Source organism: Crotalus tigris, unplaced genomic scaffold (genome assembly GCF_016545835.1).
Source record: "Crotalus tigris isolate CLP2741 ecotype Arizona unplaced genomic scaffold, ASM1654583v1 scf7180000024427.8105951120:4207309, whole genome shotgun sequence".
NCBI classification, from domain to species: domain Eukaryota; kingdom Metazoa; phylum Chordata; class Lepidosauria; order Squamata; family Viperidae; genus Crotalus; species Crotalus tigris.
Window position 1 is genome coordinate 2379048 of NW_024100595.1, and position 26731 is coordinate 2405778.

General features: G+C 46.7%; 1 protein-coding gene across 2 annotated transcripts; it reads left to right on the forward strand.

Moving 5' to 3' along the window:
- On the forward strand, positions 1-26504 carry FBRS (fibrosin). 2 transcript variants are annotated; one of them, XM_039330257.1, is made up of 18 exons: positions 3-2607; positions 5271-5456; positions 8009-8044; positions 8654-8683; positions 10129-10177; positions 11998-12403; positions 13563-13798; positions 16118-16317; positions 16957-17001; positions 17148-17243; positions 17838-17906; positions 18007-18036; positions 18230-18301; positions 18597-18729; positions 20372-20455; positions 20549-20632; positions 24139-24358; positions 25055-26504. In XM_039330257.1, exons 1-18 carry the CDS (start codon positions 2215-2217, stop codon positions 25803-25805), a joined length of 3120 nt encoding a protein of 1039 aa, XP_039186191.1. In that variant the 5' UTR covers positions 3-2214; the 3' UTR covers positions 25806-26504. The 2 variants fall into 2 exon arrangements, with proteins under 2 accessions (XP_039186192.1, XP_039186191.1); XM_039330258.1 differs by lacking the exon at positions 18230-18301 and having other exon boundaries at positions 1-2607.
- The last annotated feature ends 227 nt before the right edge of the window (positions 26505-26731 follow it).

A 26731-nucleotide genomic window follows, 5' to 3' on the forward strand; every position in this document is an offset into this window, starting at 1 on the left:
CGGCTATGACGTCATTGTGCGCGAGATTGCGGAGAGGAAACTCTTGACTTCCTCGCCTTACGTTCGCCGCCGTAAGGCTGTGATGTCACCCCCCCGCACAGGACGGAAGTGACTCCGCGGGGGTTGAGGCGTGGAGGGAACGACGTCCCTCCTCCGCCCGCTCCGAAATGGAGTTTAATAGGAGGCACTATCCCTCGGCTCTCTTCCGGCGGAGGGATTTTGCAGCAGCCTCCATCCACTCGGGAGGCGGAAGGATATGACGCTGTGGGCGGAGTTGCGTGCCGTGCGCAGAGAGGAAGGAGATCCGGCAGAGACAGCTAGGGAGTCGGGGGGCAGCAGCTGAGTCGAAGCGAGGAAAAAGGGTGACGGGACTTCCCCCCCCCACCCGCGGGGGAAGGGGATGCAACGCGACCAAGGCAGCTGCTCTCCTTCCGCGCCGCTGACCCTGCAGGCCGCCGCCCCTCCCCCATCCTTACCGCTCCGCTTCGGCCAATCAGCTGGGGGGGGCCGCCAGGCGAGCCCAGGAAACCGGCCTCGCTGCCCGTCAGGCGTAGAGGCTCGCGGGACGCCCCGTCGCGCGCCCGAGCGGGGGCGAGACGGGCGGCGGCAACTTGAAATTACCCTCAACAGCCGGCGCTCTTAAAGGTACAGCCTGGGGGGGCAGCGAGAAGAGGGGACACTTTCCGCCGGAGGACAAGAAACCCCCTCAAGCCTCCAGCTCCTGTCAATGGATTTAAAGGGAACTCGGCCCTCTTAAAGGGGAGTTGTCTTCAGGCCTCATTGTGACTGAGAGGGAGGGCCGGCTCTTAAAGGGGCCGCCGGGGGGTTCCGCTGGACGCTTAAAGGGGAGGGCGAGCCGAGCCGAAGGAAGCGCTTGGAGGCTCTTTAATGCCGCTGGTGGAAAAAGTGGCTGTCTGACGAGGAGAACTTAAAAAAAAAGAAAGAAAGAAAAACAAATCAAGGTGCTTAAAGGCGAGGCCACGCTTCGACAGGAAACGTGTGGCGGACTTTTAATCGGACGTTCTTAAAGGGGATGGAATGAAAGGAAGCAGATTCTGAAGCCTGGACTTTTAAAGGGCAAGGTCATACCTTTCAGGAGGAATCCGGGAGATCTGAATAAAATTAGGATAACAATAAAACCACGTAAGGTTTGCAAAGAAAGCGTGGCTTCGGAGGAAATGCTGCCACTGGAATAATTCTGGGAGCCCTCGTCCTCAAAGGGAGGGAGGGAGGAAGCCAATGCTGTCTGAGAGGAAGCCATTTGCCATTGTTGGCAGGAAAGCCGCATCTGCAGTCTTAAAGGGGAGGCTCTTTGAAGCACTTAGCCCTCTCTGGGTAAATGTAAAAAAGCCCCCCTTCCAGGCAGAAGCCCTAAGGCTAGATTATGCTTGTTAGAAACACGTAAACATAAACGATATATCTCTTTTAAACAAAGATCGGCACTTAAACCAGAAGCTTCAAGGGCGAAGCAGCGACCGGACAAGTATTAAAAGTTGATTCAAAGGGATTGTCAGTTTTGTCGCTTTCCAAGGATCCATCTCTCCATGCTGATTCACTATTGGAGGGATGTAAAATTCCGATTAAAGCAATTTTTTTTTTTTGGTGTTTGCTTTTTATTTTGTTTTTGTTTTTCCTTCTGGACCCAAAGGTGAAGTTGTACCTTAAAAGAGAATTCTGTTCACTGGCACCGGCTAATTTCCTGTTAAGTGGTTATTGGATCGGTTTCGATCTGAAGAATTTTATTTCAAAAGTATTTAATTATTTTGTAATTGACTTGGTCTGGCCTTTAGGAGGAAGTCCAAAAAGAAGAAGTTGCCGTTTGTATTTTCCTTAAGAGAGAATTAAACCTGAGCAAAAGTTACTTCTTTGACTTTCCAGAGCAGAAAAAAAGGAACTTTTTGAACCTTGAATGGGTTTTCAAATGTAAATCAAGGAAAGTTGTGGACAGTTAAGTTATAGGAGCCAAGGACTTCTCATAAAGGAATACAAAATTCACTTTTTTTTCCTCCAAAAGCAATATAAAGGAGAACCTCTTTTTCAGGAGTGTGGTACTTTTCTTTGTGGCTTCCACAGAAGAGCAGAAACCCAGCAGAGACAGCTGCAATGCTTTTGGCTGGTGAGGGGTGAAGGGTGTCTCCCTTTTTTTCCCCCTCGTGCCTGCAACAGCCATTGGACATAACACAATTTATTTTCTGTACCTCAGAAGGGAGCATAATGGAAGGAACAACAGCAGCTCCTACCCCATGTTGGAGTGGAGGAGGAGGCAGCAGTAGCCGAGCACGGAGACAGCGACGTTGCTCACGGCGGGACCGTGAGAGTCGTTGTACACGCCGTAGAGGAAGCCGTCTTGGAGACCCTCCCCATCGGGGCTTGTCCTCCTCCTCATCTTCAGCATCAGACAGTGAAGGCCCCTCTCCACCTGCCCCTGTGGCTCCTAGCAAAGGACGCCCCCTGCAACAGCAACGGCGACGGCGACGGCCCCTCCGACGGCGAAAGAGAGTTTCTGGATCCTCTTGCAGTCGCGAGGAGGAAGAGGAAGAGGAGGAGGAGGAGGACCTCATTGATGGCTTTGCCATTGCAAGCTTTGTCAGTTTAGAGGCACTTGAGGTGAGGTGGTCCTAACCTGTTTCAACAGAGGGTCATGTCCTTTAATGCATTATAAGGCTAAAATAATAAATTGTCTTTGGGCCTTATCCGCAATATGATACAGGAAAGAAAGAGGAAGTAAACTGGAAATCCATCTATTTTTGTGGAGCTGTGCAGATAAATAATAGCTCTAATAGATTTTGCAGAATGATGCCTGCTAGGGTGGGTCTTCTTAGTAGCAAGTAATTTTTAATATTTTGTTACCATGGATCTTCTAGTTAAAGGAAACTTACAATGATGACCTCAGTTGTTGGTAAGAAATACCAGATGAAACTGAATTGTTGCTAAGTAGGGGTAGATTTATACTCCTTAAAAAAGATTGCCAGTGGAAACTGTGTGTAAGAACACGGCAAAGGGGGATTTCCAGCTGTGATTGGTGAAATTCAGAAATTTGAAATTGTTTTCTTATACCCAGGGGATCAAGGGAAGATATAAAAAGAAAACAAAGGCATTATAGTCTTTGGTTTGTACATCTTGAATTACGGTGACCAAAGGTTAATACTTTTTATTTACTGTGATTCTGCTCAAGTAGAGAAACAGTAAGATTCTTAAGGTGAGATGGAATGAGGCTATACCTAGGCAGTTGAGGTGCAGTCAGAGAAGTTTCCATAATCAAAGTTGTAAAAATGGTCTTGGCTGACCGTGTACACTTAGCACGATATCAGAACCACTTACTTGTTTATATAAAGAATACGAAATCCTTGTTAATTTTCTTGACAAGGCCCATCTCACAGTAAGGATGTATCTTAGTGTTTCTGAATTTGCATAGTGAGTATATTCTGTGCCAGAGGACACAAAAGTGTACGATGAACTTAAAGCCTGGAAATACTGAGTGAGCTGCTAAATGATTTCAGATCAGCTTATTTCCTCCTTGATCCGGTATGAGGAACTGCTTATTTATTATGCTTGGTCGAAGAGATGTATTTTTAGGTGTGAGTTTCAGCTTACCCCCCTAGGCATTTTGGTAGGGCTGGGATCTGTCCTTGTAAACTACATATTTCTTGGGAGGGGAAAATCAGAGGATTTCAATAAGCAGTGCAGCTATTGGACCACATGTCAGGCCCAGCTGTTTTACCTGCTGAAGCAGAGCGAAAGCATTCCTGCTTTACTCAGGAATGTTCAAAGCTGAGCATGTAGACTAGTTTCAGACTGGATTCGCCAGTCTTTCTGGCTAGGCAAGATTGGGTGAGGAGCAGGGCGTGAATGCAGGTGTCTTTACCAAACTCTGAAGTAGTGCAATACACTTCTAAGAAACATTACGACACCATACACAGTCAAGCAATACCAGAGAAAAGTATGCAATAATCTTTAACGCAATACCCCGCCATCCAGAAATATACCATCCCTTCTATGATTTATCTTTTCTAGAGCTCTTGTCCTCCTCTGGTATCCTTCCAACGGTAGGTATTTTCCTTGAACTCAAAGAGGTCTTTCACAAAAATGATGCCCTCTCCCCGAGCAGTGTTGATCATTTTGGTTTAGGACAGCATTTGTTGTAAATCAGTAGCCTTAAATTAAGTGCTGCCTTATGTTGTACTATGAGTCTGTTTGAATAGTTATTGGCAAGCTAACTTCTTGATCTACAAGATCTGATTGTGGCATTTGGGACATGACTGACCAGATTTATTTATTTATTTTTTGCACGTATCTGTCCTTTTTTAAAAAAGAGTTTAGAGCAGTGATGGCGAACCTTTTAGAGACCGAGTGCCCAAACTGCAACCCAAAACCCACTTATATATCATTGGGTGCCGGGTAGGCATGGCCCATTGGGTGAGTGTGGCCAATTGGGTGGCTGTGGCCCATTGGGTGGGCGTGGCTGCGGTGGTAACGGCAGACTGGGTGGGACTAAAAAGTTCAATCAATCAATTCCAACTTTGCAAGATCTCCCCCCCTCCCCCCCCCAGAAGTTGAAATTGATTGATTGAACCTCTTTTTTTTTGCACTCGGAGGCAGAGGCCTAAAGCGAAAAGGTTGTATAAAACCCAGCTGAAGGCCTAGGACTGGGATGACGGCACGCGTGCCCACAGAGAGGGCTCTGCATGCCACTTGTGGCACGCGTGCCATAGGTTCGCCACCACGGGTTTAGAGCAATGTAAAAAAAGCTTTCCCCCCTTTTTGTTTCTCTTTTACCCTACTAGAATGTTAGACTGAAAGAACAGTGAGCCTCAATTTAGTCTGTGGACCTATTGATTTAAACCAGGTGTCCTAGTTCTTACCTTTTAACAACTGTTTACTGGCTTTCGATATGAAAGTGTTTTCATAATATCTAGGATATTATTCTGCCAATAATTATATTGGCAGAAGTGGGAATCCCACTTCTTTTCCCCTCAGATGTCAGGATAGTTCATTTGTGTAGTATCTGCAATGCAGTGCAAAACAAAGTGTAAATATTGTTTCTGGATCTGAAATAAATAGCTGTTAGTACTGATATAGTAAGTAGCCAGGCTAGATATCTCCATTTTGTCCCAAAGTTTTGCATCGCATTTTGTAAGGTGTTTTCCAGTTTGTATATTTAAACGCACATTTCTACATCCCACAGCAGCAGCAGCTGCTCTATCACAGCTTTTATTCAGAGGGTAGATTGTCTGCAGCCATTATAACTGCCCACCTTGTCACTCCTGCAGAAGGATGCAACCTTGAAGACTCCAGAGCGATTGGAGCTTCGGCTGAAACATTCAGGGAAGAGGAAACGGGGTGAGGGAAACAATTCTGAGCCTGAAGATGAAGAGGAAGGCTCGGAAAAGGATCACAGCCAGGGCTGTGGAGGGGAGAGAGCACTGAGGAAACGGAACAAGAGACGGCACAAAGAGGTGAGGTCTTGGGCTCAGGGAGTGGGGCGAAGGGGAGGAACCCGAAGCAGGCAGGGTGGATGTGTGATAAAGTTTGAACTGGGGAAACATGCGGGCTGGATTACGCTCACAGAGATTTTTTTCCTAGAAATATGCTTCCAGAGAACACCTCAGTTTTTCAACACTATCATTTGGAAAATTGCAGGCTGGGACAGCAGGAGCCAGTATCACTCGCTGCATTGAAAGGATGTTTCTTGAAGGCTCCACTTTGCCCTTTTTAGTGGGCTGGATGAGTGGGAAGAAGCTTTGGGAAACGCTACTTCAGGATATTTGGAAGGTCCCGAGGAGCAAATAATAAACTGTGGCAAATAATTAGTAAATAATAGACTGTGGCAAGCCAGTCGGTACAGCAGCCATCATGGGAATGGAGCCTGGTTTGTTCATAACATTGCCATTGTGGTCGTTATGGCCTGTAACAAATCACCGGGTGAATTTTCTTTTCTGAGCAGCCAAGCAATTTCAATTCCCAAAGTATTAAATGTGTTAAACATACACGTTTGTATTATTATTTTCTATTCACAACAATGTTAAGCCACAGCTGCCAAGTCTTTGGCTAGTATTAGCCTACCCACGCATCAGATTCTGCGTAGGATGCCATATCAGCATAGTATATGTGCAAATCCAAGCAGAGGGTAACTTGTCAATCTACAGATTTTCCAAGTGCCATCCAAGATATTTTGGGGATATAGCACACAGTGTGCTGATAACTACTAGGACCATCATGGCTGGTTTATGCCATAATATTTCAGTTTTGATTTTGAGATCTTGATAGGGATTTTCTCCAAATTCTTTGTGTATGTTTTGTTATCCACAGGTATTGTCCACACCTTCTTTTCGATCAAAGTTAAATCTAGTGTATTATGAGCCCAGACTTTATTAATCTATATTCGGAAATCCCTCAATATTATTTCTGAGTGTACTTATAGTGCCAATGTGGGTCCAGATGCATATTTGAAAATCAAAAGGGCTTTGGCAGTGGATGCTTTGTTTTGCAGCTTCCCGTTTGTTTTTAGAAATAATAGAATTTAAAAGATTAGGTCCAGGTGAAGCAAGGGACCTTGCAAGTACTAAAGGTGAGGAGCGATGTGTAGCCGCCTGCATCCAAGCAAGGGAACCACATGCTGGCAGTGCTTGCCTAGAGCCAGTGCAGCTTTGTACCCAAAATGATGTTCCATTGGGGTAAACAGTGGCTTGCTCATCTATCATAATTTGCCACACAAGGGATGTAAGCATTAATATTCAGTAGGGGGAAAGCACAAAAGTGCAACATTGGCAACAGGAAACTGTCATTCTGTGCTATGCAGGATCATGAGCAGCGAAGCATGTATAACTCCGTAGACTTGGTGGAAGGGAATATTATACAGTTGTAATATTTACATAATTGTGCCCCCCTGTCTTAATATACATGCATAAAATTTACTAACCTTTTCTTGGAAATAAGACAAAAAAAGCAGTCAGGACAACTCAGCCTGTAGCGCTCTTGAATTTTCTGTTCCTTTGAATGTTTTTTGTTTAATACCATATCCAAAACAGCTAGTTAGTTGAATCTATCATCCAAAAATTAGTTGAAATCCCAGCTTTTTTCACTATATAGTTGAAGTAAAACTGACAGCAATAAAGTGGGAACAAAGCTGACCTGTTCATATTTTCTTGGAAAAAAATAAAGGACGAAACAGAAAGAGATACGTAAGGATTAAAAAAATGTTTTATATCTTCACTTTATAAAGGAAAATTGAAGAGCAAAACCAAGAAAGTATATAATTAAATAAATCTAAAGGACAGCTTCCTGAAACTGTGGACTCCTATATAATAAAAGACATAAGGTCCATATTTTTCAGCCAGAGGCTGCATTAGCTGTTTGAATGGCATTGCAGATACATTCTTCAAATGTGGATAGAAAGAAAATAAACTTTAATTGATGCTTAATTTTAAATATTTTAATTTAAATTATATTTATTAACATAATTATTTTCCATGTATTTAATAACCATTTCCTTCTTTCACATTAGCAACATTAGCACATAAGTTTTGGGGGCCATTTTTGAAGATGTTTGCTGGGTCCTCAGATTATGTTTCTCAAAAGCAGACAGTTGGGTTTCTCTTCATGGAAGATTTGTTGTTATTACTATTGAGAGATTCACAAGTGCAGTGTTTTCTTCTTTTCAACTGAATCTGCTAAATTGTTTATACAGGAATAATCTTAGCACAATCATCAGTATGTCGTCATATGCCCAGCAAAATAGAGCAAAGAGTGGAGCAATTATTTTCCAAACATGCTCTTATTGACCTGTATAATGTTTACAGCCAGAGACAAATCAAGGTTGACCTATTTTAGAAATCCAGATCACATGTTTTGGAAGTATTTTCAGTATAGTTTTAATTTCATTACCCTCTCAACCAAACAAAACTTGGTATATAGAGTTCTGGCTTGTATGTTGTGGAGTTCAAACCTCATTATTGTGAGTCTAATCAATTTCTCTCTTTCTTTTGTCTCTTTTTAAAATCAAATTCAGCCTTCTCTCCAGTCTTACCTGGAAACTGGATATATAGTAAGTGGGTAGTGTATGAACGTTCTTTCCTCAATCCCTTCAGAACAGGGTTCCACAAGACTGAATTTTAATTGCCCAAGCATTCTATCTGTCCCTCAGATTAAGGCAGGCTTTAATTGTGTTACAAATGGTTTTCCCAGAAGAGCAGAGAAATCAACTCCTCTTAATACTAATTCATACTTAATACTAGAGCAAGCAATGGATTGTGTATAGAACAGCTAGGAGGTGCTAAAACTGCCCATTCACTCCCTTAGTTATGGTTAATTCTTGCAATGATGCTAATTTGCATGCTTTGATTTTTTTAAAAAATAATAGATTCCAATGCATTTAAGGGTCTCTTGGGGGTATCCTGACTAATTTCCTGGATTCTATGTACAGTAATAGCAGATCATTCTTCCTGCATTCTACAATTTTTAGAAATGTTTTTGTGCTCTTAATACTCTTTATGATATTCTATATTGGATACAGCAAGACCTAGCTTGCTGTCATACCGTAAAATCTATCGTTTGTAGTAGATATGTATAGAACAGCAAAGATCCAGAGAGAGATATTTGCCATTATATTGCTCCATTTGACATCTGTTTCTTTTTCTCCATTGTTCCTTGACAGTGTGATACAGAAAGCGACCCAGAGGAGCAGGTAGGCAACTATAAATTTCTGGGCCTAGTTTATGACATGTTCTCAGTACTTAGCAATAGTTGCATGCTTTTCTAGAAATGACCTAGGGCAGGGGTAGGCAACCTCGGCTCTTTTATGACTCGTAGACTTCAACTCCCAGAATTCCTGAGCCAGCATAGCTGGCTCAGGAATTCTGGGAGTTGAAGTCCACGAGACATAAAAGAGCCGAGGTTGCCTACCCTTGACCTAGGGGCAATATTGCGAGAAATTCTATTTTATGAACATATATTAAGGTTGCTTTTATGTATGGGAAGCTGCTTTCGATGGTTTTCTTCTGCACAAACATTTAGTGTGTGAATATTTCAACCTTGTACATCAGGAGTGTCAAACTGCCGGCCCGTGGGCCGGACACGTCATCAGGAAACCATGCCAGCAATGGCGAAAAAGCTCCGATGTGTTGTGCGACATCACATGATGTTGCAAGTTTGACATGTCTGTTGTACATTTTTCCAGAAGTACACCAAAATTCCAGGCCCGCACAAAATTGTTAAAACTTGAAACGGCTTTTATTTGTGTTCACAGCTCCAAACAAAACACTCCATATTTTGAGGTTTTGTGCTGAGCTGGGGACAAAATGGAGGGCTTTATTTTCGGTGTTTTACAGCGTGGAGCACTTTTACCTTCGAGTCAAAGAAATAATTGGGTGGTAGGGCAATTGACCAAATTGGTTAGGGAGATGGTGGGTTTTTTTTTTTTTTTAAGAAAATGTAGGTTAGTAGAAATAACCATATTTTTTGCAGTCTATTGCAAATGTTTTCAGGAAGGATTTGTGGCTGATTTTTCTGTAAGTTGGGTGGTAGATAGTACCAGGTATGAAGTGCACCCCATGTGCTTTAGTGACCTTAGGATGGATGAGAGAGCAAGAGTCTGGAAACAATTATCTGTGTATGCCTACGGACACGCACTTATATACAATAATAATAAAAAAAAACAACTCTTGGTCTCTCTCATCTAATTCCAATTGTGCAACATAAGCCATTGAGAAATTTGTAGAAGATAAAAACACAAGGGCTTTAATCAGCATCTGAAAGTTTATAGAACGTGATCAATGGCCTGCGTTAAAAAAAAAACACTTGAGTATTTGTTTTGAAATGCAAAAGAGAGAATTGTGATGAATTAAGAGTAGTTTGACTTGGTTAACGACCATTTCTAACCATGACTGCTGTCATGGAAAGCAGTCCAACCGTACATTAAAGATAACTCACGAATCCATCTTACCTTGTACAGTAGAAAAAAAAACAACTTATCATGCTTCTACTTTCAAAGGAAAAGTACCTGGGTCCTTGAAAAGCTCTCAGGTAGCTTTTCTGCCTGTTCCAAATACATTTAGAAGTAGGGTTTTGTTTTTTTAAAAAAATGTATTTGGGGAATATAATGAGCTCCCTGTATTTCTTGTCTTTCTGCAGGCCTCCATTGATGACCTCGAACAGTCATTCACTGTCTCAACCAGCAAAGGTTGGGTGTGGGCAAATAGCAAGGGGGTGGGGGTGGGGGTGGGGTCTGCTTGTGGTTCTGTGCACTAAAGAAAACATTGCAGCATTTCTCAGTGTGACTTGAATGAGCACGATTTTTGCTTCTGTGGAGAGATTGGTGCACTGTGGTTCTGTTTTACCTATACCGGGGTAGGCAACCTTGGCTCTTTTATGACTCGTGGACTTCAACTCCCAGAATTCCTGAGCCAGCTATAGGAATTCTGGGAGTTGAAGTCCACAAGTCATAAAACAGCCAAGGTTGCCTATCCCTGACCTATACCAAGTACTCGGTCCATCTGATTTTTAAAAAAATTGATTAGCAAGTGGGGTGGAATATCTTCCTCCGCCTTAGATGGTGGAAACTACTGTGAGAGAGAGCTACAGTTGGCAAAAGTACCCCCACCTGGGTAGGAATGGCAGCTTCTAGAATTCCCAACCTACCTGGTTATCATGCCAGCTTAACGTCCTGTGTTGCTATCTTCAGGACAGTTTGAAGAAACTGGGTTTGTATGGTTTAAAACAAAATAAGTGTTCTCTGTTCAGTTTAGAACATCATTCTAACCAGATTTATAATAATGAGCATTATCAGAATCAGAAAAAACCTGTCTCATTTCACAGCCTATACTAGATCCTCTGTCTCCTGATGCTTGTAATTATTAATTTATACAATTCGTAGGTTATCCAACTCCCTATGTGTTTGGGCAGCTTACACTTAAAAAGTAAAAATGACAAAAAAAAATATGAATAGTCCCCCAAAATACATCTAGCAGGGTCTCATCCTGCACTCTGCCCCAAAGCTTAAGAGGGAAACTAGGATTTTAAAAGGTTCCTGAACATTATCAGGATGGGAGCCAACCAGATCTTAGGTTTAGGACAGTGTTTCTCAACCTTGACAATTTTAAGGCATGTGGACTTCAACTCCCAGAATTCCACAGCCAGCATTGCCTTAAAATTGTCAAGGTTGAGAAACACTGGTTTAGGAGGAACAGCTGAACAGAAAAAGAGAATATGTTTATATGGGATTTTGTCAAAAAGAGGGAAATAAGCAGTTCTGGGTTTCAAAAGAGTTTGCTTTCATAAAAGTAGTAGTATTAAGGAGCCCTGTGCGGGTCACCACTGTTTCAACGCAAGCAAAGAACCTCGTAGACCAGGATCACTTGTGTCTCTGCAAAAAAAACTTAGCCAGGATCGGGGAGGCTGATGTGCTTTGTTTGGAGACTTTGATTGCAGAGATGGCTTCTCCAAGTGCACAGACCCAACTTTCGCTAAGCGAGGTGTTCTCCATCCAATGAGAAGCAACCGCTCTTTGGTCCCTCCATAAAGTGCCGTGAAGGAGCATTTGCATGAACCTTCAAAGCAAAGTATTTCCTGGTGTGACCACGCTGATAGCTAAAGGAGTACTTTGCTTGAAGGTTACCGCAAAAGTGTCCCTCGGAACATTTTACTGAGGTGCTAAGACTCCCTGCTCCTAACTGGGGGTCCAAAGTATCAACCATGATATTGTTGCTGGACGGTTTTGTGACAGTTGCCACCTCTGTTCCTGGAAGGTTTTGATTCATTGTGCCTCTGCTATTTTCGTGGAATTTTTAAAAACATGCAACATCAGTGGATACTTACCCCCTCCCCTTAGTTACTTACCATCGCGTACTCTTGTTGTGTACATCGGCATTTGTAGCTAACAGATTTGACTAGCCGGTGAAATGGGGATCCACCCCCAAAAGTTTTAAAATCCAACACAATCTGTTGAGCCTTTGCCAACAGCCTGATTCCTGTTTTCTCTGTTTGCATTTTTTTTTCTGGCAGCCTCGGGACCCATTGGTGCATTAAACGGGAGCTGTGAAGCCAAACTCTCTGTGATCCCTAAAGTCTCTGGCCTGGAGCGGAGCCAGGAGCGTAACTATGAGGCTGACCGGGACTCCCTGCTCGTGCCTTTCCTGCCTAAGGAACCCCCTTCTCAGGCAGCCACTGCCCCTATTCTGGCTCAGGCCTTGCCTCCAAGTCCTCCTGCCCCACCTCCTGTCAAGACTCGGGCTCAGACACCTAACACTGTTCGTGGGACGCCCCAGCCCAAAGGCCAGCTGCCTCCAATGCCTCAGGGTGGAGCAGTTACCCACAGCCTTGCCCAGAGCCAACTGCACATGAAGGTGCCACCCTTTGCCAGCCAGACACAGGCCCCGTACTCTGTAGGGCTCGACCTCAGCACTGGAGGGTGAGTCCTGATGCCGTCTCTCTGTTTTTTTCCCCCCCACATTCTCTTTACCTGTTCGTCTCTTTCAAGCTTTTCTTCTGTCCCCGTGTTAGTTTTCTGTCCTTTTGTTCTTCTTCCTTCTACACTTTCATAGTTTTTATTTCCTTTTAACTGCTGTTGCTTCTGTCCTCTTCGAGACATTTCCCTCCCTTCCTTTATGTCTTATAACGTTTGAGAGCTCTTTGTATATCCTTATTATAGCAGCCCTGTAGATAGTTTGTATATTGTTACAGCTACATTGAAGATGACTTAACTACTTAAAATGGAGAGAATAACCTAGCTCAGTGGTGGGGAACCTATGGCACGGGTGCCAGAGGCGGCACTCAGAGCCCTCTCTGTGGGCACGCACGCCGTCGCCCCAGTCCTAGGCCTTCAGCTGGGTTTTATAAAACCTTTTCGCTTTAGGCCTCCGCCGCCATGTGCAAAAAAAAAAAAAAAAAAAAGGTTCAATCAGTCAATTTCAACTTCTCGCAGGGAAAAAAAAGATCTTGCAAAGTTGGAACTGATGGATTGAATTTTTTAGTCCCACCCAGACTGCCGTTACCACCGCAGCCACCCCTACCCAATGGGCCATGCCCACCCAATGGGCCACACCCACCCGGCACTTGATGCATAAGTGGGTTTTGGGTTGCAGTTTGGGCACTCAGTATCTAAAAGGTTCGCCATCACTGGCCTAGCTTGCTCCCTACAATGAGGTTATGATAAGGATAAGACTGGACTGGGGCTTTCTGGCCCACAGTTGAAGTGACCACATCCTGTAGTTGGGCTGCACTTTCTCTCGTTCTCTCAATGTTTTTCTCATTTCTTTCTTTAGAAAGAGGTGTCTTTAAAAAAAAAAAAAGTTTATTCTGAGTAGATAGTGCCCTGGCTTGTACTGTTAACAATTCCACGAGACCTGTCCCCGTTGTTCCCTGTATGCTATTACTAAGGATAGGATGCTGGATGAAGCTTCTAATCCAAGACATCCCAACTGGGTTCATCATTACTGAACTGAGATGGAAACCCGAGTCTCTCAGAGCCCAATGAACGGCTTTCTTGAGCGTCTCTGTATTTCCATCCATATTGTCTCTTCCTGACCTAGGCACTCCAAGTATATATTTATTTTTTCTCCCTTTTTCAGGTGCAGCCGCGGTGCAGCTCACCCCAAGCCCATCCTCCCGCCCTGCTCCCCTTCTTCTCAACTCCCTCACCGGCCCTCCACCCCCTCGCTGGCCCTGCCCCCCCACGCCTTTTCCTCCACCCTTCGTCCCCCTTCCCACCACCACCCAGGCATGTTCACCCCCTCGCCTGGCCTCCCACCGCCACCCCCATTGCTTCAAGTTGCTGGGCACCCAGCTGCAGCCGCTGCCATATCTGGTAAGAGAGAATTCAATGGAGGGGAACGATAGGGTGTGACAAGTGCTTTGGGAAGATTGGCGGGGGCTAAATTGACGAGAAGAAGGAATAAAACAAGATTGAACTGTTTAGCCCACGGGGGGTCCAAACTTTTGGCTTGCCTGGGCTGCACTGAGCGAAGAGGGATTGTCTTGGCATGCATATAAAGTATATAATGTACATAAATAACATAACAATGTTAAAAGTTTACTACTTTGTGGGGCTGCCTTACTAGCTGTCCAGGGCTACATGTGGCCCGCAGGGTGCTGGATGGACACACCTGGTTTAGCCTATGTTGTGTATATATATTTCAGGATGCAGGCATACATGCATTTAGATGCAAATTGTTTGTAAAAAAAAAAAAACCAGCATAAAAATATACACTGTAAAGGTAGTCCTCAACTTACAACCGTTCGTTTAGTGAATGTTCAAAGTTAGAACAGCACTGAAAAAAGTAATTTATGACTGTTTTTTACACGATCCTGCAGCATCCCCATGGTCATATGATCGACATTTGGGTGCTTGGCAACTGATTCATATTTATGACCGTTGCAGTGTCCCGGGGTCATGTGATCACCGTTTGCGACTTTCTGATAAGCAAAGTCAATAGGGAAGCCAGATTCACTTAACAACTGTGTTACTAATTTAACAACTGCAGCTGATTCACTTAACAGCCAAAAAAAAAATGGGTCAAAACTCGCTTAACAACTCTCTTCCCTAGTGATGGAAATTTTGTGCTCAGTTATGGTTGTAAGTTGAGGACTACATGTAGGGATGTAGAATATTCTACTGTCATAAAGTATTCTTAGCCGAATTGTAACATATGGTTTAGAGCAGTGGGGTACAAGCTCTTTGAGGACCCAGAAGTACATTTGGTCTTTGAATTGCATGCTGGAGAATGAATTCATGAAATAAGCGTGACAGGACTGGGACAAAAACTTAACTTTGTTTTGATATCACTTTAATGACAGTCAAATTTAAAGATAGTTAAGATAAATGTTTCATTTCGATTTAATAATTGCACTCTTTTACTACATTAAACATTACAATTTAGTGGCAAGTTTGAGATTTGCTCTAGGAACCAGAAGTTGTACAATCTGGCTTTAAGACTCTATGTAGTGGGTAGTCATAAAAGTATTTTAAGAAAGCTTAACTTCCTTAAATTTCTAGTCCTAATTTTGAAGGAACAGTTTGAATACAAATTGGCAACATGAAACAAGAAGAAGGGGGGGGGACCTACTTTCAAAGGGAAACTAAAAAGAATAAGGTTATCAGAGGATATGTGGAGGCTGTAAACTAATAGGACTGTACTGGCTTTGGAAAATTATGATGAATCATCGGAGAAAGACTCTGGCAAGATACAAAATCTGGACTAGTTGGATACTTGTAGAAAAATTAGGAGCCACTGTATAGGGCAGAGATACCAATAGTCCTCAACTAACAACTGTGATTGAACCTGGAATTACTGTTGTAAGTCATTACAGTTGTAGGTTTGGCATCAGGTGACTAGATTTGAAATTATGACTTTTTTTTAACAAGGGTTGTTAAGTGAAACCTTCCCCCTCCCATCCCCAGTGGTCATTTTTGCCACAAACCAGAAGTGAATGCCAGAAAATGGCAAAAAAGCAATTGCAATTCATGGTCATGTCATGGTCATGTCACCACGGAACACTGCAAACAGCTGTAGGGGTGAAAGAGAGGGGAGGCAAATAATGTTTGGGAACCCAGAAGGACCTTCTCTGTGGTGGCTCCCTCCCTTTGGAACATCATCCCTGCAGAGATTAGACTGGCCCCCACTTTGGCAGTCTTTCAGAAGGCCCTGAAGACGTGGTTTTGCCAGCAGGCCCAGGGAACCCAGAGTGCAATTGACCCCATCAAGTGGCTTATTTTATTGTGTGCTGTTGCCGGGGTGGGTTCTTCGTTATTTCTATCTCTTTTATTTTTATTTTATTTTCTATTTTGTATTTTTACTGTTTGTATGCCTAGAGTTGCTGTGAGCGAGCAGGCAGCTATATAAATGTTCGAAAATAGATACATGAAATGTGCTGAAAATGTGATCACACAACCCTGGGGTGGTAGTGTGCAGCCATATAATTTTGAAAATGGTTCTTAAGTCGCTCTGGGGTGGTCTGTCATAACTTGATCATTAAGCGACCGGTCATAAGTCAAGGACTTCCTGTACATGGAGAGGTGGAGAGTTGTGGGGAGGGGGCGAGTCAAATCTTTTCTCTCTTTTTTTCAGCATTGGTTCCTTTTCTCCTGACAAGTTGGCAATTACGGGTTGTTCTTCTGTCTCCTCAGAACAAGAATTAATCCGCCAGGACTTGAGTTCCCGATTCCTCACGACGCAAGGCGGGGCCGACATGGGAGCTGCTGCCATCCGCCCTCTGGCTTTCCAGTTCCACCAACACAACCACCAGCACCAGCACACCCACCAGCACACCCACCAGCACTTCACTCCTTTCCCGTCAAGCATGGTGCCCACACCCAGCCCAGCCATGGTAAGTGCAGTACAGACTGAACTGAGGTGGCAGGCAAGGCTTCACGGCTCATGGGTCTTAACAGCATCTAGTAGGATTAACTTGGTCTATCACAGAGGTAAGCAACCTTGGCTCTTTTATGACTCGTGGACTTCAACTCCCAGAATTCCTGAGCCAGCATAGCTCAGCTTGGAAACCTCTCCCTTTCCCCTCATCATGGCTGGCTCAGGAATTCTGGGAGTTGAAGTCCACGAGTCATAAAAGAGCCAAGGTTGCCTACCCCTGGTCTATCAGAATTCAGAGGTTAGTTTAAAAGGATTTTTGAGAGGCAGTGTAGTGAGATGGCGTTCCAGGAGGGAGGGGCGCATCCCAGAGGAATAAGAGGCAGCTCAGTCCAGATATTTTGTGTGAGAGAAAGGGGGTGAAGACAGCCCCTCCCTAATAGTTCTCAGAATGCATGCTTGATGTAAAGAATAGAAGGCTTTAGTTTGGCAAGATTCTGTCTATAGGCACAGAACAATAAAGAACTTTGCTTGGGAAAATCACCATGTGTCCTTCCTGGTTTTGGGGCCTGACAATTCTCTTTCTTTCCTCCCTTCTCCTGGGACCTGCCTGACCCATTTAAACAGGTCTGTTCTGATTTCTTTTCTTTTCCTGCAGTATGAGAAGTACCCTGGGAAAATGGATGGGCTTCTGAGACATAATGTAAGTGCATTCATTTTGGAGGAGGGGCTGGCCTTTTAAAGGGACCCCGATGAAATTTACCAAACTGCATCCTGAGCAAGGAGCAGAACCCTCTCCTGCCTCAGTTCTCTGGGTGGCGCTTCCATTGCTTTCTCTTCTTCTTCCAGTTTTATCCTGCCTACCCCCCAACCGTGTCGGGGATCTCCCCGGTCCTGCCTCCTGCTGTGAATTTTGGCTCCCTGCAGGGGGCATTCCAACCTAAGGTGAACCCTCCAGGCGCAGTGGACAAAACGGGGTCTTTGCGGAAGTTTGAGTGGAGGGAAAGCTTTAGAATTCAGAGCTTCCGGCTTTTCTGCTTATTTTCTGGTGATAAGAGGCCTTTTGCATGTTGTAGTGGAGAGGGGGGGAAACGGGATCAAGGACTGTGATGCTTGAGTTTTCTGCACGTGGCGAGTTTGGCGGGATAGATGAGGGAATCGCGGCAATCAAAAAAAAAAAAAGAATGCAGATCAATGCGTCTGAGCACGAGAGGGCAAGTGCTTGATGTGCCCGTTCAGCCGTGAACTTTAAGAGAGAACTCAACGTTTTGCAAAAAGCTGTGGGGTTGCATATGGCTTCACAGAGCGGTGCCATTTCGTGTCTGCCAATAATTTGGTAGTGAAGAAAAGGAATTGCAGTTCCTTGGCAACTGCATGTGAAACTAGAATATTCCAGTGGAAGAAGCTGAAAGCTTGAGCTCATCGTTCCTGAACTCCGCAGCTGGAGGGGGACGATTTCAAGACGGTCTATGCTAGGGAATGCTAATCAACCAATTGTGCTTATACTTAAGGATCCGTTTTGCTTCTTTGGTTCCTCAGAGCACTAATCCTGACCTGCCTTCCCGGCTGGGTGCTGTCCCACCCAGCATGTCCCAGAAAGGCAGCCAGGTGAGTTTACCCTCTGTTCGGGAGAATGGGCAGGGACAGCGGGAAGAGGATTGCCCACCCACCCCCCCCCCATGTGTTTTTTTTTTCTGTCTCCTTGCAGATCACCGATCCTTTCAGGCCGACGTTGAGAGTGAGTAACATTGGGACGCTCTTTGACCCCACTGCAAAAGGGTGGATAACGTGAGGTGAAAGGACTAGAAGTGGTGGGAGGGGGAGATACACCCCGTGAGTGGGGAGAGCGAAGAAGTCAGGGTATAGGGCAACATGTGCCTGGCCCTCAGGGACATAATGTGCAGAGCTGATGGTTCCCCCTTCTCTCGCAGAAGCCGGGGAAGTGGTGCGCCATGCACGTCCGTGTGGCATATATGATCCTGCGGCACCAGGAGAAAATAAAGGTAGGGTGAGCCTGGGCCACCTTTCCCCTCCACCTGCTGTGTACAGTGTTGGGGTGTGGCACAGGAGGTCCCTGCAGCCAACCGGAGAGGAAACCTTGCTCTTCCAACGTCTCCCGTGCTGGATCCAAATTGGGGCTCGTGGTGCTGGGTTAGAGGTTGGAGAGCAGAATCGCGAGAGCGTTGTGAGGCAGAATAGGCGAGGTCTCTGCCAAAGTCTAGCGTGAGGCCAGCTGGATTGAACCCTGTGCGTGACTTGCCGCTTACCAGGGCTTCTTGCTCTTCTGTCTTCTCACAGCTGATGCAGGGGGATCCCCATAAGTTGGATTTCCGGAATGACCTCCTCACTGGCTTGCCTGAGACCGGAGCCTTCGGCAGTCTGCCCCACAGCCAGGAGCTGGCACGCCCCGCCACCCTCTTCACAGCCGCTGGTCAGTGTGCTTTTTGCAAATACTGGAAGGCTTTTCCCTGACGATTAAATAACGGAGACTTCTTAAAGCTCACCCTGCCCAATGTTTGCCACTACAACTAATTGTGCCATTCAGTAATATAATAATAATGATGATGATGATGGTGGTGGAAGGGACCTTGGAGGTCATCTAGTCCAACCCCCTGCTCAGGCAGCAAACCCTAAAGCAGACATGTCAAACACAAGGCCTGGGGGCTGGATGTTGCCCGCAAAGTGGTTTCATGTAGCCCGCAAAGCCATCCTGGAAACAGTGAGGGAACAGCCCCCGCTGCCTTGGCCCTGGCCCAGGCCGGCCGGGAGCCAATGTACAATTTTGTGGTTGCCATCTATGCTGAAACGCATTCAGTCTTAGCTCCACAAGGCCGTCTGGAAATAGCGAGGAACCAGCCCCTGCCATGTCGGCCCCACCCCCTGGATGCATGCTGAGGAGGTGTCACCCTTTGTGAGGAATGAAGAAATGCACCATGCCTTGGCGCTGGCCCCGGTCCCACCCGCTTCTGCCAGAGACCCTCAGATCTGTCCCACTCCTTACCAGGCCCCCACAGGCACCCTTGATGCGAACTATGTAGAGCTGGCCATGCCCACCCAGTAGGCCACACCCACTCCATCCACGCTCACCCAGTAGGCCACACCCACCCTGGCCGCACCCACCTGCCCCCCCCCCCCGAGGGCAACCGCAATGCAGATGCGGCCCTCAATGAAATTGAGTTTGACACCCCTGCCCTAAAGCATTTCAGACAAATGGCTATCTAATCTCTTCTTTAAAACTTCCAGTGTTGGAGCATTCACAACTTCTGGAGCAGACATGTCAAACGCGCGACGTCACGTGACGTCGCGCAATGTATCGGAGCTTTTTCGCCGTTGCCGGCAATGGGGTGGGCGCGGCTCCGGTATGATGAAACCAGCCCGTGGGCCAGCAGTTTGACACCCCTGTTCTGTAGGCAGGTTGTTCCACTGATTAATTGTTCTAACTGTCAAGACGTTTCTCCTTCTAATTCTAGGTTGCTTCTCTCTTTGATTAGTTTCCACCCATTGCTTGTCCTCCCTTCAGGCGCCTTGGAGAATAGCTTGACTCCCTCTTCTTTGTGGCAGCCCCTGAGATATTGGAACACTGCTATCATGTCCCCCCCTCGTCTTTCTTGTCATTAGATGCTAGACAGACCCAATTCCAGCAGCCGTTCCTTATATGTTTTAGCCTCCAGTCCCCTAATCATGTTTGTTGCTCTTCTCTGCACTCTTTGTAGAGTCTCAACATCATTTTTACATTGTGATCAAAACTGGATGCAGTATTCCAAGGGCGGCCTTGCCTACCTGCTGGGCACTTGGGTGTTTTGATAATAAGACCCATAATGTTAGCCTTTATGCTTTCCTCAGTTTTCTGTCTGGAAATCTGAACAGGGAGGCCTTACCTTAATACAGGGGTTATGAGAGAAAACTAATCAAGGCACTTGAAAACATGTTGTGGCTAAATTACATTTTACCCTGGAAATATTTTTGTTTTGGGAGTCGTCATTCTTTTGATGTGAAATATACTCATCGTTCTCTCCCCCCCCCTTCTTTTTATTTTAATCTATTATCCTGTGCTCACTTCCTCTTTCTTGCAGGTGTCGTCCATCCAGGCAATTCCCCCTCCTTTGGTCCTGGCACCACTCCCCATGGCTCTTTCCTCAACCCCAGCCCCCACATTGGTAAGACCGGATGTCCCAGAGTAACGCAGCCAAGAGAACAGGAACCACTAGCTCCCGTATGATTGCTGACTCCTCCACTGACTTCTTTTCCAGATCCTTTTGGCAGGCCTCCTAGCTTTGCCTCTCTGGGCGCACTCTCCAACGGGGCATTTGGCGGTCTGGGCAACCCATCCTTCAGTGAGTATTTTTAAGAGAAGGGGCACAAGTATTGAAGGCAGTTTTCGGTGGGTTATCAAAACGGCTAGGCAAAGAATGGGCCTTATTTTGATACTAGCATTTTAAAAGGGAGGGTGTATGTGTATGTGGGGGAAGCAACCAAAGACTACGAATTCCCCCACTACTTACTTGAACATTAGATGTTCATTCCAACCACTGAGGTTCTGGTGAACTCTTAAGAGAGCTATAAGCTCTGTTGTCATCTTTCCCTGTTCTACAATGGCTGTGTGTGAAAACTGGGACAGAAATAAGAGAAAGAGTCCTTGACTCCATCCACAGTAACACTGACTCACATCATAGTACTATGATTGTTTCAGCTGCAGTTAAAAAAAATATTAAAGGGGCAGCGAAAGCTTCCTAGTCTCTGCAAGCGAAGGATGACTTGAAAAATGGCAGCCAGGATGACTGGCAGACACTGCAGCTCAGTAGAACAGGACTCTCCAGCCGCAGGGTTATTTAGGCCAGGGCTTTTCAACCAGTGGCACATGTACCAGGGATGGTACTTTGGTGCCTGGCAGGCGGTACACGACCTAGACAAGGGTAGTGGAGCGAATGAGCTGAAGTGGCGGCAGCACCGCATAGGCCTGGGGGAGAGTCAGCTGGAGCTGCGGTGTTACCGGAGCTCTGCTGAGGGCCCAGGATTGGTGCGCATGGCTCCAGATGATGGCGCTTCCGGAGGCCTCGGGGGTGGCCGGCAGCCGCATGCAGTCTTCAGGCGGAGAGTCAGCTGGAGCTGGGGTGTTGCAGGGACTCTACTGAGAGCCCAGGATCGGCGCTTCCAGTAGTCTCTGCTATCACCAAGAGCAGCAGAAGGGCCTTGGGGGTGAGAGAGTCAGCTGGAGCTGCCGGGGCAAGGCAGAGGCCCCAGGTTTGGCGTGGGTGGCTACATGTTGATCGGCACTCACACACGGAAGAGAAGAGGAGGAGGAGGGGGGAGAGAGGAGAGGAGATAAAAGGAAGAGGTTTTGGCAGGGGAGGAAAAAACAAGACGGGGGGGGAAAGAGAGGGCGTAGAGGCCGTGGAAGGAGAGCCCAGCAGGCAGGGAGGAAGGGGAGGAAAGGGGGAGAGGAAGATGGGCCGACCAGACACCTGATTACAAGGTAGTGGTGCATATTAATAAACATGGATACATTCGTGATACGTTCGTCATTGCAAAGGGAAAGGGATTCAGCAAAGGAACCGCCACCGAAGAAATTAAAACCAGTGCTTTTTTTCCTTTTTATTATTTTTTTTTTTTTACGGTTTATAACATTTTATTACAGTATAAAATGCAAAAGTACAAAAGCAAATAGTAGGACACAGTGGGGAGGAAAAAGGGAAAGAAAAGTCAGGGGGAGAAGGGAAAAAGAAAAGGCCCTGACTTCCGACTACCTCTCTTGCAGTAGAAGGAAGCATTAATACTGAACCGCAACTTTTTACTTTTCCATAATAGTATAAACTAGCCATTTCTATAACAATAAATCGATCTAATCGGTAAAACCCCAAATCCCTTTTTTTTTGGGGGGGGGGAGGTCATCAAGTTTTTGACCCCTTGCTAAGCACTGGTGGTACTCGAGTATTGTCATGCCCTAAAAGTGGTACAATCTCTGAAAAGGTTGAAAAGCCCTGGCCTAGGTCAATCATGCTGTATGAACACCTCTAAGTCCTGAAGATTTAGGTTAAATCTCTTTTTGAGATTATAGCATCCTTCATTTTCCTTTCTTTCTATCAAGCACTAGGACAGTGATGGCAAACCTTTTAGAGACCGAGTGCCCAAAAACTGGCCCTACCCCCGCTCCATCCCCTGCCCCGGCCCCACCCCGCCTGCCCACAGGGCCACTCGCCCCCTCCAGGGCCCACCGCAGATCGCCCAGGCAACCAGCAGCACCATGGCGGACACGCCCTCTGCCCGCACCCCACCTGCATGATGGGGCGTGAGGGCAGAGTCTTGTCTACGCTGCCTGGCTGCCATGTCCCTGGCTGTGCTGCTCCGCGTGGGCCATGCTCGGGGGTGACCTTCCTCCAAAGGGGTTGCTGGTGAGGAAGGGGTCGTGGGGAGAGGCAAAGCTGGGGCAATGGCACATGTGCCCACAGAGAGGGCTCTGAATGCCACCTCTGGCACCCGTGCCATAGGTTCGCCACCACTGCACTAGGAAATCATATCTTGGTGATTTCCTAGTCGGCTATTGTTGAATCTTGGAATTTGGCAGTTGATTTCTAAGGCCACATGGAAGACTGAGAAGGGTACAGGTTAAACAGTTTTTTTTTTTTTACCAGTCAAACAAGTGCATAATGAAGCATCACACACTAAACACCTTTCTGTTAATAGCTCCCAAGTAACCCAGAGCTAATAATTGTCTCCTCCACAGCACACTACCAAGAGGAAAAAGTTTCAGAAGTTTTAACTTTTTACTTGTTTTACTCTTTCCCTTCACCGCTGGTTTTGGATTTGTTTGCTCAGTTCATAGAATTCCATGATTTATCTCCCTCTTCTTCTCCTGCCCATCTGATAATTTTTGCAAGGTTTATGTAAGGCTTTGAATTTTTCTGTTGCAAATCTCTATCCTTTAGAAAAGGCAGAGATAGGCAGGAAAGTCAGATAGCTCTCTGCCTTTATCAAACATGTAAGAGAGAAACTTAGGCTAGAGCAATGGTGGCGAACCTATGGCACGCGTGCCGGAGGCGGCACTCAGAGCCCTCTCTGTGGGCACGCGTACTGTTGCCCCAGCCCCGCTTCCCCCCGCGGCCCTCTTCTTACCAGCAGCCTCCCTGGAGGAGAGTCGCCCCCGAGCGTGGCCCACACAGAGCAGCACAGCCAAGGACATGGCAGCCAGGCAGCATAGACAAGACTCCGCCCTCGTGCCCCGTCATGCGCAGATGATGCTGCGGGGCACGGGGGAGAGGGCATGGCTTCCACGGTGCTGCTGGGCCGCTGAGGCAGTGGGTGGCCTTGCGGGGGCGGAGTGGGCGGGACGCAGAGAGAGGTGGGTGGGGAGGCAGGGGCGGTTTTGGGGCATTCAGTCTCTAGAGCAGTGTTTCTCAACCTTGACAATTTTAAGGCATGTGGACTTCAACTCCCAGAATTCACAGCCAGCATTGCTGGCTGTGGAATTCTGGGAGTTGAAGTCCACATGCCTTAAAATTGTCAAGGTTGAGAAACACTGCTCTAAAAGGTTCGCCATCCCTGGGCTAGAGGTTTTTCTCTGTTGTATAATAACTCCCAATGTGTTGACAATTCTTTTGTGAGTGAGCATTCTCCCCCTTCCTCCTTTTAATGAATCCTTCCACCAGCATTTAGAAGCAGACTGATTTAATAAGACCACACTATGTGCTTCTCTGAGTGTGGATTGCTCTGTGCGCTAGTGTGATAACTATGAATCTTTTAATGAGATAATTCAGTTCCTTCCATATTGTTTGTCATCGATCTGGGCTGTAGGGGCAACACTGCACGTAGTGTGGCCGTCTGATCTTTCTTTTCTCCTTCCCAGATTCAAGTGCAGTCTTTGGGCAGAAGGACAGCCCTGGAGCTCCTGCCTTCCCTAGTCCACATGAGGCATGGAATCGCTTACACCGTACACCTCCTTCCTTCCCTACGGCCCCAGCCTGGCCCAAAGGTGGTGGCAGTGACGGGACTGAGCGTGGAAGCAGCCAACTTGAGAAGGAGAGTGAGAAGTCTGAAGGGCCGGTGATCAAGGATGAGAAGGACAGGTAAGGGATAAAGGGGAAAAGGAGGACACGGCTTAATGGCAGAGACTTACTATGTAGAAGTGTCCCATCCACCATTGCAGAGATGGGTAATTATAGGTACCTACACATAAAAAATTACATGCTGCCATTTAGAAACAGGTTTCTGAGAGTGCCTTATACAATGGGAAGCTACCATGCCGTACAAGCCCACAAAAATCCTTCTGGGCTCCTTTCTCAGAAAGAAAAAAAAATCACAGGCCATCTCAGCTAAATGTGAAGAGTATTCCAAAAGAAAGAAAGAAAAAGAAACTGAATCAGTAAGAAGCATCCTGAGGGATTAGAGGTGGATGGCGATGGTCACATTCACCCGAGCAGCCATTTTGTAAACCGGCAAACCTCTCCGCTTCAGCCATTTTGTAAGGGCTGCCAACACTATGGTCTCTTCACTTCCACGTGTCCACCAGCCCTCTCAAGCTGCCTACTGCTGTTGGGTTGGGAATCGCTGAACACTTAGCACTTTTTTCAGGGATACGTATGGCAAAAAAGGGGGGGGGGGATATAGATGACTTTTCTGAAAGGGTGGAGAAGGTCTTTCAATTATTCAGGTCCACAGTGGGACCAAGCAGCTGATGCAATGGGTGACTACTAGTCAATGATTGAGGGCCAGATCCCACAGGAAGTCTTGACCCTTCCATTTTATGTCTCTCTGTGATCCAGAGATTCTGGCTTCTTCTCCCGCCATTCGCTGCGCTCCTCTCCAGCTACTCCCACCTCAAAGAACCCATCGCTGATCCACGAGGAGCCTCCAAGCCGACCCCACGTACAAGCAGAACGAGAACATCGCTACGGCAGCCCGGCAAGTTCAGGGCATACCTCCCGCTCCCCTTACCCAGAGTTGCCTCTCAAGAAAGAAGTGAAGGTCAAGGAAGAGCCAGAGTTGCCAGGCTTTGAGGGAGCTCTGCGCACGGGTGCTTCCTATCACAGTACCTTGCATGTCTCCCACCCCCTTGGGACGCTGGCCGTGTTTGAGAGACCCCAAGCCGGGACTGGAGGAAGCGTCTCTCCCTACTTGGTGGCCGCCCCGCCCTCAGCTGCCTCCTATGCTGCCCTTGACGCCTGGCGAGAGCCCTACCACCACCGGGGCCTGGAGCTGCACCCACTACAGCGCCTGCCCCGCTACCTGGAGACCCCATCGCCTGCTGCCGCCGCCGCCGCTGCCGCCGAGGACTACGAAAGAGCCCGGTTGTATGGTTTGGCTCCCCCGCCGCACCCCAGCCTCATGGCTTACCCCCGCCATCAAAACGGACTGCTGGCGAAAGCCACCCCCTCGGCCGCTGTGGCAGCTGTGGGACTGCTGAGCGCCCCACCGCCTCTCATCCCTGCTTCCAATGCGCGGCCCTGCTCTCCTCGACGAGCCCCCGACATCCGAGAACTGGCGGCCTCCTACAAGGACCGGGACTCCAGATAATGGCGCTCTGGAACGTGAACACCTTTTTACCAAGCAGCCTCCAGGACGCCCGTCTTAAATTAGCGGGGAGAGGAAATGGCTTTTGGGTCACTATAGCCCGAGTTAGGGATGTGCTGCTGTCGTCGCCCAGAAGGACTTCGACCTTGGGAGTTGAGTAACGGGGTGCATTTGGGTGGAAGAGGTCAGGAATGCAGGTGCCAGAGTGCCCTCGGTCCTCGTTCCCGATTTCTGCAAAGGCCTCCTCTTCCGGCCTCTGAAGACATCGGGATTTCTGTCCTGCTTCCAGCGTCCCTGCTGGGCTAAAAACAGACTTGGTGTGTTCTTTATCCTCAGTGGACTGATGGGAAGGCTGCTTTCAGGGGAAGGGGGAGGGCTTGAATCTTGGGGTACCTTCCCCATGAGGCAGTGTAAATATTTATATATTCTCCCCTAGGCAGATGGGGAAAAGGTTTTTGTACATTTATAAAAGGTTTGAGATTGTGATTTTAAAAGTGACTTCTCTCTCCTCCCCCCCCCGCCCTCTTTTGTTCCCCCTTGTTTTTACTGTACTGCTCTTTTCTATACCTGTATTCGCTCCTGCCCAATTTCCCGACCCCTTTCCTTCTCCTCCTGTAATTAATGGGATGGTGCAACACACTTGTCCAATGTCCTTTTCTTCCCCCTGGCTGGTTAATTAAACTCCAAACTGGTGCTTCTCGATTCCTTGCTGTGTGTGTGTTAGAGGAGGAAAAAGGGAGGGGAGGACACAGGTGCTCACCTTCTCCCAGGACAGCAGAGAACAAACGAGAGAGCGGGTGGAGTACAAGGTGAAATTCTTGGATGGGGAAACTGCTGCTCTCTTGGAAACTTTTTTTAATTTTTGCAGTCTCTGAAAAGCATAAATGGAGCTAGATACAGAATCCTCTCTATAGTGTTTTAATGCAAAC